General features: G+C 33.7%; 1 protein-coding gene across 9 annotated transcripts in view; it reads left to right on the top strand.

The window, feature by feature from the left end:
• Window positions 1-15,215, top strand: part of LOC113235829 (POU domain, class 6, transcription factor 2) — a 259,963-nt gene extending 244,748 nt beyond the window's left edge. The window contains exons 6-11 of one of the 9 annotated variants that reach the window (XM_026471744.1): window positions 2,135-2,315; window positions 4,972-5,025; window positions 5,893-5,976; window positions 9,579-9,620; window positions 12,908-13,044; window positions 14,585-15,215. In XM_026471744.1, coding sequence (XP_026327529.1) covers window positions 2,135-2,315; window positions 4,972-5,025; window positions 5,893-5,976; window positions 9,579-9,620; window positions 12,908-13,044; window positions 14,585-14,709 — 623 coding nt within the window. In that variant the 3' untranslated portion in view covers window positions 14,710-15,215. The remainder of the gene's footprint in view (window positions 1-2,134; window positions 2,316-4,971; window positions 5,026-5,892; window positions 5,977-9,578; window positions 9,621-12,907; window positions 13,045-14,584) is intronic. The other 8 variants (XM_026471737.1, XM_026471736.1, XM_026471739.1 and 5 more) reach the window with 8 other exon arrangements.
• The last annotated feature ends 1,075 nt before the right edge of the window (window positions 15,216-16,290 follow it).

Raw genomic sequence — 16,290 nt, 5'->3', positions numbered from 1 at the left:
CGAAATATTAGAACTACAAAAACAATTACCAAAAAAGAAAGTACCCGACACACACGAAATACATAATAGCCATTACAAATTAGAGTATTTCGAAAAAAACCGCTTCATCACGTAACAGGTCAATAAACGAGATCGACACGCGAACTTTAATTGTATCTAATTAATTTATTACATGTATTAAACAATTAACACGGGTCGTATCTTGATGCATTATTCTTATTGAATTTCGGTACTGTTACTCTTTGTACATTGGATTATCTTTGGTAGTTAATTAATGGGGTTATTTTCATCACGCGATACAAATTTTGTTACTTAGATGTTGTGGCACTAACAAATTGACTTAATATAACTGTTAGTTATTAAAGCTTTGTCTTTAAGAATCTGGAAACTTTTTGAGCCCATGAAATAAGTATCGTAGATTAACAAAAAGTTTAGTAACGCGGAAAAAATACAACAGTACTTTGAATCAACAACTTTGTGAAATATTATGAAGTTACGACCGTTTTTCTATATCTTTCTACTGACCTGTAAAAGATATAATAATAGCATAATAACGCACAGACTCATACCCTAGGGAAGTCTTGTACCACGGGTGCCATGGACAATGGACACACATAAACAACTACAAATTACACCTAAACTCACGAGAGAAATAAAAGTAAGCCATACAAATATTTCCTCTTTTATAGTTATAATTTACATATGCATATAACAGTTTACAGTATATTAAAATACAGGCAGGAATAACCTATATTATAATATAGTGTTATACAACGACGGTCTATTGGAATATATAGAATGTAGATACATGAAAGTGGTGCTATGACAAAAAAGATCTATTGTTCTAACGTCCGTTGTTGACCAAAAGATTTTTTTATTCATTTTCAGTGTTATTTCACGATCTGTTGATATACTATACAAACACAAAGTTTATACGTGTATATGTAGGTAGGGCCGAGACAAATAATTTAATAGTTAATTTTGTTGTTGTTGTTGTTCTTGTTGTTGCTTGTTTAGCCATATACTGTCTAATGAAGGCTGATGTAGGGAACGTAACGACACGGAAACTGAATTGTTCACATATATGCAATGGTTTGAAAGCTATATTACGTCGGAAATTAATTTTCGATTTCATTACACTCCCTTCGGCAAATCTTCCCCATTTCCATTAGAAAGTTGTAATAAGAAAATCAGACAATACAAAGTTATTGCCAACAAATGTGTTTAGGATTCGTCCGCGTACGGCAAATGGCGAAACGATTGCCAATTTGCCAACCCTACCCTGTCTTAATTGATGCAGACACTACTTAAACTAGCTGGAGAGACAGAGATGGAGCTAGGTTTAGTATTGCTATAGGCATATCTGTTGATAGTCGAGTAGGAATTTAAGGATTTAAATGCTTTATCTGGTGAATTTGCCGAGAGGTTTCCAAATACCGTTAAGACCAAATCATATTATTACCTTCTTTGATGTTTATTCAACATTATAAAAGATCAGTTTTCAGTTAATCAGTTTTGGTTTATGAAAGGTTATTACTGTGAAATTTTATACAATAGAAAGTTTGTAACTTATTTAATATGCTTTTTGGACGAAACTTAGGATCGTATAACAAAATAAAATGCCGACTGATCGCATTATTTCTGCTCCGTCTCTGCAGGGTACATAGGAAAAGTAATTTGTCATCGGTTAGCTAAGTAGGAAGGTGGAGGGGAGCATTCGCGAACCAGCCACCGCGGAGGTAGCACGTCTCCTCTAATGACATTCCCCATAATTAGGAGCACCACCATCTACTAATTACATAAATTGCCCACTAAACTCGGCTATAATTTTGGCCCGTTTAAACGGCTTAAGCTGCTGAAATGGGATAGTTGCCGTAAAGATACATCTTGATTATCTATTAGGGAGCAAGTATGGAGTAAATTGATTGTTCGAAACGAGGTTACCTTCAAATGAGTTCTTTGGAACACGCTATCGTGTTTCATTCAGTAAAACTACCTGTAATAATAAATGAAATTGTGATACATAACAATGATAGAATGAAATAATAATTGTGAGTATTAGTTCTAGCCAATAATTCCACTTTGTTTGTAAAATTTATAAATATTTAAATATAAATATCTGTATCCGAAACAGATCAACCAACAATTAGCCAGTCATCCAGCAACGTGGTCGACGGAATAAATCTAGAGGACATCAAAGAGTTTGCAAAGGCATTCAAACTTCGGCGACTTGGTCTAGGGCTCACTCAGACTCAGGTTGGACAGGCATTGTCTGTCACGGAAGGACCCGCATACAGCCAGAGCGCGATCTGCAGGTAAGAATTGAAAAAAAAAAACTAATTTAAATATTGAATGTTTGTGCAGCTGAAAGTTCTAAATTAGAGTTTGAATTTATTTTTTTACAAAGTTATAGATATTTTATAATGAAAGTGTGTGTTAATAAGTACTCAGAACCAAAAAACAACTGCTTGCAAAAAAGGTACATCCATTTGAAATAAACTTTATGTTCAGCTGCACAAATACTCATAATGTTTCTATTCTCCGCGTGGAAAATAAAAAGAACAATAAAAAAGACTGGAGATACTTATAATAAAAAAATCCTGAGATAACATCTTGTAATAGAGAGATAAAGTCGCACGCTTGTCAAAATAATGTGACCGTTTGCGTCCAACCCCTCTAGCTGACAATAAATGGCCGAACGTTCCTCTAAAAGAAACGGTCGTCACGCAGACCTGAGCCCAGTTATCATTCCAACTTTTTAATATCGTTAATTGAAGTGATTTGTAAAACAGCATGACTCCTTTCATTGCTTACAATTCGGTTAATTAATTACCATTCGGACGGCTTCCGTTCGCTTGGCCTGTCGTGGCTTACACCATTTTGTATTCGTCTAGGCGCGGGCGCGTGCGATAATTTTTTTTTATTGTAGAGGTGAGTTGTGGGACTGGAATAACCTGCCTGTTTTATATTATTTTACATTTGTTATTTCATTTGAAATTTCACTAAGTGAAATGAAATATTGTATCAGAAATATAATGAACGTTACCTCTGTCGATTTATTGAACTCTTTACAAGGACTAAGTTTATTAACTTCGTAATTAATATTAAATGATTGTACTGCCAAATACAACTTAGACCTTACGAAGAATTATTAATGTTTCAGTCCTGCTTTACAGCTCATAATAGTTAATGGAACCGATTCAAATCGTTCCAGTAACATCGATGAACAAATCGGAATTCGATGCAAAACGGAATGCGACCGAACTCGGAGGAAATTTCAATCCACCCCAACAGACCTCCTTCGTATAATAAAATCATTAATCGTTACTTCTGTTCCAGTTAATTAATTATCTTGCCCGTAATTACTTTTTTCGTGTAATTAAAAGAGTAGAATTCCCCTGTCTTTGTCCTGTCGTGATTTCATTTTCCATTAATTTTTCTTTCTGCTCCCTTCCAATTTGGTGCCCTAACGTAGCTACATGGTAGTTACCCCTTTGATTATACTGGACTTAATTAATTTGCATTTTAATTAAAATATATTATTTGAGAAAAGAATGATCTCAACACTCCTTGTTTGAAGTAGCAATTTTATTTAAATGACAGCAAAATTTTAATAATGGACGCGACTTCAAAACAGTTTGTAATTTGAATTTAAATTAGCAATGGTACAGAAGTTGAACCTACAACTAGTCTGCTAATGAATCGTTCAAGTCTCGTTTGAGTGACATTTTGTAATTTATTTTATCTTCACATCCAATTCACCTTTTTTCTACGACTCATTGAACAGTCTATAATACTATGCTTTTCTCTACATTATAAATTATTCCGAAACAATCAAAAGACGTTCGTTCACTTGCATGTCACATTGTTGTGTCAGTTAAAACATCTAAACACATTTAGGCACATTTTTGGTCAAGAAACGTGTGTTCTTTTAAATAGTTAACTGGTGGTCACTGTAACAAGCTACAAACGCTGTAGATTTAGTAGACAATGAATTTTACATCAAGGGAGCATACTGATAATTCGATGCATCCATTACACTTTCATGATTTAGAGTGCGTCAGGAATCTAACATGTTAAGTGATTCGAATAACATTTAGCTTTGACGCCTATTTTAGGAAATGGAGAAGATTGTTTTTGGATTTTTTAATCCTCAACAAGAAGAAAAGGTAAAGAATTTATAAATATTTTAACCATAAATTCTAACAAACTCAAAGTGTTTACGTGACGTATTTGTGAAGTACTTCCTGTTTAATACTTTACATGTTGGACTGTAGGTTATATCAATTTCGTTGTATGAATGAAATATATAAAAAGGTAGACGAATGATGATTAATAAAGAATAAAAATGCTTTTCAAAGCTGAGTTAGATCGTACAGTCGATGCTCTAAGATACTTGACCCCCTAGCATACCTTTTGGTTTTGAGAGCCTTCTTACGCATACAAATTTTCGATCAACAAGCTGTAATTCTTGTACATCTTTACAAGAATTACAGCTTTTTGATTGAAAATTTGTATTTTATGTAATGTAATTAAGGATCAAATTGACTTTAAAACTTTCTTAAAACGTCATTCACTAATATGCAATAAGGAAGTCATACCAAAATTAATTTTACGGCTCCCAGAAACAAATAGAGGAGGGAAGGAGAGAGTGAGGGGGTCAGGTATCTTAGGACATCGACTGTACGTCTACACAGTTACAACAAAGTGTTAGAAATGGCAATTAGTAAGGAAAACGATATCATCAATTGAACATCACAACTAGTTCTACACTTAACATCTTTTAAAGCATTGTGTGGTATTTACATAAGTATATCTATAATATTTTGTGGATCCCACTCACGAAGCGTGCGGCTTTGATCTTCATTTGTTTAATTATGTATATGGTTTTAAACTTTGGTGTTCCATCAGAACCTGGATCCTTTCCACTGGATAAGACAATTCTAACAAGCTCTTTGTTACCGTCCCCAGTGCCCTGGCTTCGCAGATGTTAGCCGCTCAGCTGTCGTCACAACAACAAAACATGTATGTGTTTTGTTTTATATTCCATTACGACTATCTCCGAAATTATCCTCATTGTTCTCTTAAGTTTCAACTAATTATATCCCATAAAAGTAAGTATAAAAAGACAATGAAGATAAATTTGGAGATACTAAACGTAAATACATTAAGCACACGCTTTGACTTACTTTCAACAGCCCAGTCCACACGTAGATTGTCTTTAAATCAAAATGTTTCAACGCTGTTTAATGCAATCTTATCTACGTCGACGATCACATACCTTTTGAATGTATGCCGTATGTAATTTTACGTAATTACCGGTTTTGACGTTCTTTCTTTTCCTTTTCACACGTACAACCTTATTTGCATACGAGTAATTACAGTAAGACGCCGTGAATCATAGTTACATTTTGATGTAAGACAAACGCGATACACTGAATATGCCTACAGCTACAGACCATGTCCATTCGACATCATGACTGATTGTTGTGAGAAAAATATCATTGTGACTCTATGAATAATTTCCAAACTTTCCATCTAATGTAGCATGATGTATTATTTCATTACTCTTATTTTTATTATTATTCATTTTGCGCAATTCAAAAGCCAGGGCATTGGCATACGCTACCTTTCGTTTCTAATTGAATTCGTTGTTTTATTGTTACCGGGATCGGTATTAATCAAACTGATTACCCCGGCAGCCTAAATTGCCCATTGTTTTTTGTTTCACTCTATAATCATTAACGCAATGTCAATGTCCTGTATTTACGCCTATGTTAATTTGGAAAGGAGTATATGCCGCGTCGAGGAATGCTTCATTAGAGCTCGCCGCGTTTATTTTGTTTCGGTGCGTGTAGACGACTCTAACATTCGGATTTATGTTCGATACAGATTTGAGAAATTGGATATAACACCAAAAAGTGCGCAGAAAATCAAACCGGTGCTCGAACGTTGGATGAAGGAAGCCGAGGAGAGGTAAATATGCCTGTTTGAGTGGTTTTTCGTGGTTTGTGCCGGCGTGTACGTGAATATTTGGCCTTGCTTAGCGACATGTGGAAAATATTTCTCAAATCTGGACTAACTACGCTTGTACGGGCTAGGCTTTATGTTTTGGTACCGCTATTTTCAATTTTATGCTAACACACAACATGACCTAACCGTGCGTTGCCTTTGTCTATCGAAATTAGGAACACAACATTTATTTCACTGTAGAAGTAAATTCGCGACGTGCTTGATTGCCACACATTGTTACATAATAAGGGTTCATAAGTACTTAGTCATATATGGTGTTCCATAAACAATTTTAACAAGAAGTAAATGTTTAGTGCTAAAATGAGTTATTTTACCTTTTATTTCGTGTTGCAGTGACAAAAGCTGCTTTATTAATAACAGACGATATTTTTAGAACACTAATTGTACTTCTAGTCAAAGTTGTTGTTACAGACACTTGTATGTTCCAAAATTTCAAAATCTTATTTTATCATCCTCACTTTATTTAATTTTTAGCGTTTGTTGTGTTCGTCTTTCCTTGTCCTTATTTTTCATAATTACACAGATGTATTTAACGGGATCTAAACTCTTTCCTTTCCATACCATAGATAATATAAAAGAAATCATGATGTCGAGTGTAGTGTTACGTTAAGGATAGTTGTATTACACATACACACATTGTTAGCTCAATAGTATATTTATTTTATGTTTTGTACTACCTGTTTTAAATATAGTGCCTATTCCACTAAACCAAAAGCCCAAAAACAATTCTAGAAAATAAATTCTTATTTACAATTTTTCGGTTACTTTCCTTTCTTTTACTGCTGACGAAGTAAGAGTATTCTCATGAGACATAGGTCTTTATGGAAAGACGTCTACTTTAGTTATTCGGGTTTCGAAACACAGGAGCTTAGCTAAATCTTAACCGTTATACAGTTACTTAATATAACACCTGTCAATGTGTTACCATAATTATTATTAACGCGATATAGAATGATATTGGACATAAAAAAACGTTAAATGTCCTTAACTGGACTTCAAGGTATCAAAACAAACCAGATTTTAACATCTCGTTAAATTTTCATAAGCACCGCCAGTACCAGGTGTTACTTAAGTCTTTAACTTGGACGTAATGACGTCGCGCAAGAGCCGGTAGGATCTATCGATTTTGCATTTTACATCATTAAAATGCATTATCTGGATGCAGCGGGGCGGTCTTAACATTGCAAATTGTGCAATTTGCAATCGGCCTCTCTCGGTGGTAATTTTTAACGAGCGACAGTTAACGATGGTCCTTGACTTAACATTGGACCGATTTCTCTAGTTTTTGATATTGCATTGTTTATACGTTTTGTTATGGAGATACACACGAATTGAGCGACTACGTCTTCCTATGTTTTATAACGTAACAACTTCAAAAATGGAAGGGTTCGAAATTCAACTGTATTTTTCGGGATTACTCTGACATTTGTGAACCGATTCGAATAATTACTCTTATAATGTTAAAAAGGAAGTAACTTCAGTAGTAGTCCTATTCAAATTTGAAAAAAAATCTCACCTCTAAGTATGATAAATTAGGGGATGAATCCGGTTTATTTCATTTCACCCACCCGTTAACCGATTTGAACAAAACTTGGCAAGTAGAAGTCATTCCGCAAATTGTCGAGGTCGTTTTTTTTTTGTTATAAACAAGCTACAATTATTGTTAATGTTATTGATTGTATTTCGAAACTTAAAACTGGCTAGCCAAAAAACCGTACAGTCTTTGCCAATAACTATCTTCAAACACCCACTTTTCGTTAAACGACTTTAATAAAACTTGGCACTTAGATGTAATTCCAATGAAAATAAAATGTTATCGTGACCTAGAGCTGATCTGATGATGGAAATGGCAGACAGATGAGAGGAACTCTTCAACAGTTTACAGCAGCTACCTTGTGTTTCTGCTCATATGATATATTTTCACAAGGACTTCCGCATATATTTCAGTTTTCGTTGAGGAGACCGTGTTATCAAACTTTTGAGATCTTTTTGTAATAAGTTATAATTAACCGACTTCAAAAAACTGGGAGGTTCTCAATTCGGCTGTTTTATTTTTTTTGTATGTATGTTACGCGATAACTTCAATGAACCGATTTTGATGATTCTTTTTTTGTTGGAAAGAGGCTACCTCAATGTTGGTCCCTTTTAAATTTGTAGAAAATATTCCGCCTCTAAGAGTAGCAAACTAGGGGGTGAATCCGATTTCGCGGATTTGGCAAACCGATGATTTTTTTTAACTTGAAAAATCCTTTTCATGAACGATGGTGACGTGTTATCTGAACTTAACAAAATTCGAGACTTTCATACTAAAGGGATTTATGGAGACCGTCGAGTCGATGTCTTGACAAAAAGTGGTCGGTCACCCTCCGTGTAACTAATATGCAGTACTGATCGATTTGAAATGGTGGTACGGAATACGGAGATCCAAATTCTAAATCCCTCGGTGAATTTTATTCTTGCATTCAGAATGCATTTTCTCAACATACTAAACATCATAAATTTAAAATTATTTGGTTACAAATTCACATATTCATGTATTTATAGAATTCAAATTCGTCTCCATTATGAAACCAGAGTAAGCTTTAATTTCCATTGGACACGCACAAGGCTTCAGTTGAACTTAAGTATTTTTGACTCCTTCTTTCGAAATCTGCTATAGTGACTCGGTTGATTAGTGTGAAAACTGCACTATTAAAGAAATCCTTAAAATTATAATGTTTTATTTTTGGATCTATTAGCGTAGTTTGCGTGAATTCAAAACGTAGTAGCAAATTTTTTCGTCCTTCGGGACAGGCAATGGCGCCTAATTGGCCATACTGCCAGATCCTATCTTATAATTTTTGTTCAATATTTTAATGTTCTGGCATTTTTTCGCGGGAAATTGTTATATCTTATACGGTGGCCATTTTCAAACTTCGAATTCAAAACGAAACGAAAAAATCCAATGCACAGAGTTGCCACAATTCAAAAAAACACCTTACAAAGTTTTAAGGCTCTGGATAAAACTTATTTCCAACAACGTGACACCTATACCATATTTTTAAGTGTTGATAAAGGGCTCAATATTTTTAACAGGTCAATTTTGAAGTTCTGACGTTGTGTAGGTACTTATTTACTAAACAAATACATAAGAAACCCTTATTAATAAATAAGTATTGTACTATTTTCAATTGCCTTCACTGTGATCCCTTTGTATAATACAGAAACATATACACACTTACACATATGCAAATGTACCAGAATCTTGTGAAAAAATTTTTGAGGTTCATACTTCTTTGTGTTATTTATTAAACAAATTTAATGAAAAAACATATTCAGCAAAATCTTTAACACAAGATTCTGGTTTAGCATTTAACCACATTAAACTACGTGCATGGCTTTCAACTTTTGACTAATAGATTGGGCTGTTTTTTTAACTAACTCTAAAACGTCGACTTTCAAGCCGAAACCTAAAGTTTCCTGAAAATAATATTATAAGTACACATTTTCATTTAATTGACAAACGTATTCTGTTTCATAATGTGTCTTTTTCTTTGAATAATTAGGTCCCGGCTTGACTTCGACGGACGAGACAATCTGCACAATAGGTAGGTTCTTATACCTAGCATGCTTTACAGTTTAGTGGCCATGTTACGTATATATATACAGGGTTATTTGTTAAATATGAACAATCTCGCAGGACTATATTGCTAACGTCATAAAAAACAAGTTTTGTTCTCTTCTTAATCGCTTCCTCACTGCTGAGGACCGTGACTCCACTTCATCCTGCCAACCATGTGCCTCCTTCGGTTACGCTCGATCGCATAATGTAATTGGCGCTGACAGATATCTCCAGTTGCTCGGAGATTTGATCTGACCACTTTTTGGGACTCCTGCCCTTAGGTCGTTTTCCCTCCATCTTCCCTGTTACCATCAAAGGTTCCAGATTATCAGCATCTCTACGTGACACGTGACCAAAATAGCGTACCACACGCTGCATGCAAGTTGAAGACAGACGCTGTGCATTCTTTATCTTGAGTTCCTCAAGTATAGATACATTGGTGCGGCGGGCTGTCCACGGTACCCTTAACATTCTGCGCCAGCGCCACCTTTCAAAGGCGTCAATTGTTTGCCTGTCGGCGGCTTTCAGAGTCTATATCTCTGCACCATATTTTAATTTCATACAAGAATGAAAATATTTACTAGATCGCTCTAAACGATGATAAAAACGGTCTAGGCAAAACGCAGGAACACGGGTGCGGGCCGGGAAGGACACTTGCACGTTTTGAACTTACTACCTTACATCAGATGTAGATCTAAAAAGTGTCAGATAGTCCAATAAAAACTTAAAAGTTTATTTTCTAGACTTCAAAAAAAAGGAGCAGGTTCTCAATTCGACTGCATTTTTTTGTATGTGTTACGCGATAATGCGGGCCAATTCTAAACCGATTTTGATGATTGTTTTTGTTTATTGTTGGAAAAAGGGTACCTCAGTATAGGTCCCATTTCAATTTGAAGAAAATGTTCCACCTCTAAGGATGGTAAACTAGGATGGATGGATGGATAGGATGCATCCGGTTTCACGCACTTTCCGGTAACCGATTTCAATAAATAAAACTTGACAAATACCTATATGTAATTCCGTGAACTTTTCAAGTCGGTTTTTTTCAATAAAAATGTTACAATTATGGTTAATTAATTATGTTGTGTCATGTAACTAAAGTTATTATTTATAATGTTAGTAATATAGACCTGCAAGGTTGTTAGTGTTTTGCATATAGCCCTTTATATAAATATGTATAAGATTTTAAATATAATTTAAAATCTTTGACCTTCTGGAAGTAGAGTCATTGAAATTACATTTCATATTATTTCCATGACTATACTGATAACCTGCAGTAGATAAATTTGACATAAATTGATGTATTTAATTATGAATGGATCAAATGTAAACTTAACTATTCAGGAATGTAAAAGTACGTAAACTAGAGACAAATTCACGTACTTTGTTAGGTAGATAAATAACTACTTATAAGTTACCTGAGGTAAGTAGGTATGTAAGGATATTTACAATAAATTAAGGTGAATATACTATTCAATTCGCATGTATAATACGTCGCACATGAAACAAAATACTGTCGTGACTCAAAATTGGTGGAATTAAGTAAACAGGATTTGAAAGTTCATTGAATTTACTGAATGGATCTTAATAAGAATAATAGAATTAGTTTTTATCGAGTTCTTAGGTTTTCGCGATTGTTACACATAGGAAATGAAACTATTTTTCCGGATTTAAATCGCGTATATTTGTTTTTTCAAACAAACCGACGTTTCGTGCCCTTTACAGGTCCCATGGTCACGGTTGAAACGTCGATTTGTTTGAAAAAACAAAAATACGCGATTTAAATCCGGAAAAATAGTTTCATTTCCTAGGATTAGTTTTTATATTTAATTATTCCATTCAGTATTTTTTTGAACTTATAAATCGTTTTTTCTCAATTCCACCATATTTAGTTATAACAGTACTTGTTTTCATATGCGACGTGTACATAAATGTAGGTACTTGTTCATATTCCAGCAGATCAGAATGTGGGCAAACGTGAGCCGATAATAAATAAAAAAGCAAGTATAACTTCGGTCAAAAGTATAGCAAACAGCAGGGTAATCTGCTTTTTTGGCCTACGTGAATCGCACCCTTAGTGTAATAAGGCCTCATCTCGCACTGTCAAGACAATAGCATATTGACTCAAAAAGTATCATTATTCAGAATAGATGAAAAACTAATTATTCACTTCCCGTGAAAGGTTTATTATAATTTATTTATAAGTTAAAGTTTATTAGACATCTAAACAATTTCCTGCTTGCCAAATATATTTAAAAATGAAAGTAAAAAATATCTCATATTTTTGAGTAAGAACTGTTTTGTCCAGGACTAGCTCACAAAACGTTAGTCTCATTCTGAGTTTAGCAGATATATTTTAATTTGTTTCTTACAACTTTCTATCAATGGTTTTATTGACTTGAAGAGAATCAATCAAATTTTACGTTCAGAAATTGTATACTTAATCTTGAATTTCACATATTTTGAGTTACAACACTATTGTAATAGCAATGCGTTATAACAACTTCTTAGAAGAGAGGCTTAAAGATTCTACAAACGAAATTAGTCGATAACTTTTTTTTATTTAAATTATGCAATTTCACATGTACATTATTTGTTTCGTGTATTTCGTTAAATTGTAAGATCACATGTAACTTTGTTATACCAAAGATACGAAGTTTACTCTTGCTCTATTGTTATTATATAATTAAGAACGTATTAAGTTACGCTAGAAGACCAATTTTTACCCAACATTCGTTGGCAAAAAATAGATATTTGTTATGCAAGGCTGCAAAGTTGTTTGACGCGAGTGCTTGTATTCAAACTTGAGCAAGCGAAGGAGTCTAAGATTCATTTGCTACGCTCGTGGTTCAAGTGTAGAATCCTGAGCGTAGCAAGGGTTTCAAGGCACGAAACGCAAAACAACTTTGCTGCCGAGCGAAACACACATCTTTTCACCTCACTATAGCGATGTAAATGGTATATGAAAGAAAAACAGTTTAATTATAACAAAACAGTTTTAATAAACAAAATTAGTTATAGAAATTAGTTCAAATTTCAAAAACCACAACAAACGCTGTTGCGCGCAATATTTTATTATAAAGAAAGCCTTTCTAAGCTAGTGAGGTGAAAAAAAAAATATTACGAGACTTTCTTATTTTAAACTACTCAAAAGTGTTTAAGTTGAAATTAGGATTTTTATTAATAGATTGCAAAGTTATGATTATTCTAATTCTAAACACACGCTAGGTTTTGTACCACTGCAGTGATTCCAATATCACACTGTAATTTCAGGTACGCATCTGGCCAGAACCATCTGACTGACTTCATTGGTATGGAGCCGAGCAAGAAGCGCAAACGACGGACTTCGTTCACTCCACAGGCTTTGGAACTCCTCAACGCACACTTCGAACGGAACACTCATCCTTCAGGTACTTACTTATGTTACTTTAATAGGAAGTATTGCCTTACCTTACCTACTTTTTTTTCCGCCAAGCCGTAATATGAGCATTACTGTAGTAGGGATTTTTTACTTTGAATCGATTTTTTAGATCGTAATGGATCATATGCTTCTGAATGTATGCCTTTGAATCAATCTCATTACAATCGTTTCAAAAAATTTGGATAAAAAAAATTTTAACAGCCTTTGTGGCTTCAGTCGGTTACGATTTTCATTTAGAGTGATGTTAACCGGTGAGAAAAGACGTTCAGATGGCACATTAATAGTGACAATCGCCGAATATTGTAGATTTATCAAACAGCATCATTTCTTGCAAGCCAACATAAAAATAGGGGTTCAGAAAGAGACTGTTTTGTTTAAATTATGAATATGATATAGACGATTCCATTCGCGTTAATGTTGAATCGATTTACTTAGAAATCGCATTGAAATGAATCGATACAAAAAATCGCCAGGCCGTAACACTTGAATCGATCTTCATAGTAGTCGAATTGTAATGTGCATCCCTATTTTGAAATTACAGGCACTTGGTGACAATGACCCTCAGATTTTTTTGCGATTAAAAGCTCTGAGTGGCACTTCAACTGCTATGGACAGGCGTGTCGGTTAACACCAAGCTCACGACTTTGTTTGTCCTGTCACTTCGTCCTATCATAAAAAAAACTTAAACATGTTCGGCATTCTCATCATTAATAGCCTCAACGGGAAATTGACACGAAATGCTGTTAATTGATGACCTCTGAGGTCAAGTGGTTTGCATACCGGTTTTTACGGTCTCGCCATCTGAGGTCCCGGGTTCGATCCCCGGTCAGGTCGATGTAGAATTAACTTTTCTATGTTGTCTCGCGTCTGTGTGTTTCTGGTACTGTCGTTGTTTCCGATTTCCATAACACGAGTGCTTTAGTTACTTGCTTTGGTATCAGAGCAACGTTGTGATATTATCTAAGATTTATTTATTTGTTGATGTATACCAATTATAAAGCTAGACAGCAATTTAGGGTGGCCATTTAAAGAAACAACATGTTAAAAAGTACATATTCCTGGTTGCCTAGAATAGTGGCCTAGCTCAAAAACAAATAAGTCAGTTAAAAAAAATATAAAAGCAGACCATGATATCCCTGAGTTAGTTACTACCTTTACATTAATAATATAATTATAGTATTTACGTGTACGCTAAATTTTATTATATGCATAGGTACATGTTTGCTAATAAATATAATACGTTTGTAATGTCGTCACCTAACTATTTTAACTAGTGTAAACATCGGAGTCTTATACATAATAAAATGTAGCACATTCTCAATGCAGTTGCAAAAAAAAAACAAAAAAAAATAGCTATTTTGGTTTGGGCCACTATTCTTGAAATGCAGTGATATTGTCTTTGTTTGTTGTACGTTGTGGATAGTTTCCTTGGTAGTTGGTGTTGCAAATAAAATTAAATAAAAAATATACAAAGTATTTTATAAAGTCAATGAACAATGCATTAATCTATATTTTATCATTTTTTTCAGGCACGGAAATCACTGGCCTCGCGCACCAGTTAGGCTATGAACGCGAAGTTATCCGAATATGGTTCTGTAACAAACGTCAAGCTCTCAAGAATACCGTCAGGATGATGTCAAAAGGCATGGTCTAAACACTAATTCGATGCCATTAAAATTAAACAGTGTTGGTCGAACAATAATATCAGTATCGATGTTTCGGCTATAATCTGCACCCGTTATCGTGATAATTTAAAAAAATAACTTTATTATTTGCACCGATAGTATCTCAGTATTATGTGTAACGTATTTATTCTGATCCTAATACCTACTTCATATTTTTTTTATCGCAACAACTATCCATGAAATTTTGGAATTGAAGTAAAACACTTTTGTTTATATCTCGATGTATATTAAAATTTTGACTGAAATAATTGTCTCGGCATAGTTTACAATTGGAATATTTCTAGTTTAAGGTAGGTGTTTAGTACAAAATAATCAATGTCTCTGAGTATCTCACAGTGTCGAATCAATCAAATCAATCAGTGTTGAAGTACGTATTTAGAGCTAAAAATACCTAACGGAGCTCATTACGAGCAACAATTCTTTTTTAAGTGTTATCAAGAAATGAATGGAGATTCATAAATGGATAGTGTTAGGCAAAAATGTCCAATCAATGGATAAGTGCGAACTTTACAAAAGGTAGATCTAACATGGCAAAGTGGGTATTTCTAGTTTTAGCCTTTTTTGTAAAAATATTGCATTTTTGTAAATAAGTACAATACTGTCGGCAGTAAAGTATTGTAGTTGGTACATTAATTTATTGAAATACTCTTGAGTTGTTCCGTTCTACTTAGCAAATGTTGCACTTTTTAGGATTAGAATTAATGATTATTGATATGAACGTAGTTAAAGATGTGTCGTCTTAGTGGCCTACTAAGATTTTTTTAATATTGGTAGGTTTTGTTGATAGATAGGTATTAAACGACGATGTATAGAATAATAAATTCATCTTCATAAATTGTAAATATTGTTTTCAGCTATTTTATTTCAATAAAATGTATTATTAGTTTATATTAAAAAAGTAAAACTTATTATTTCTAGATTTTGGATCTTTTTATAATTAATTGTAGGTTCAAGTTGGATTTTGTGGCAACATTAACAATCATTTCATAGAAATACATAGCATGTTTATTTGGACATTAAAATAAAATATTGCAGTTAAATATAAAATACTGTAACAGTGGGTCTATATTGAAAACCATCATGAGATTATTTTTGTGCATACTCTTAGACTGTTCTTGTTATATTGAAAAACTAAAAAAATTGCCTCGCATTTGGAAATGTAGATTTTGAAATATAATACTATTATAGATTTCCAAAAAAAAAGTACTAAAAATTGTCTTTATTATGTAATTATGTTATTTAATGCAGTCAAAAAGTATGCACTCAACTGAACTTTCTGGAACCTATTATTTAAGTTATTAATAATGCAAAAAAATTTCGATCAAAATGTCACCCATAATTTTCAATTAGCCATTTTGCCTTCTGAAAATTGTTGTACCTGTGTGTTCCTTTATGACTCTCACCTATCTGATAAAATAGACATTGTAAATAATTTAGTTAAATCTTCGTATAATGACCTACTGTTAAACGTATTACCGATAGAAATAAGGCTGTAATTTAACTTAATGTTAATGACCAATGAAAACCAACTTGTGATCATTAATATTCGT

This window comes from Hyposmocoma kahamanoa, unplaced genomic scaffold (genome assembly GCF_003589595.1).
Source record: "Hyposmocoma kahamanoa isolate Upper Pololo Valley unplaced genomic scaffold, ASM358959v1 88, whole genome shotgun sequence".
Taxonomy (NCBI): Eukaryota; Metazoa; Arthropoda; class Insecta; order Lepidoptera; family Cosmopterigidae; genus Hyposmocoma; species Hyposmocoma kahamanoa.
The sequence above is the reverse complement of the archived record's forward strand: the minus strand, read 5'-3'. Positions and strand labels throughout refer to the sequence as shown.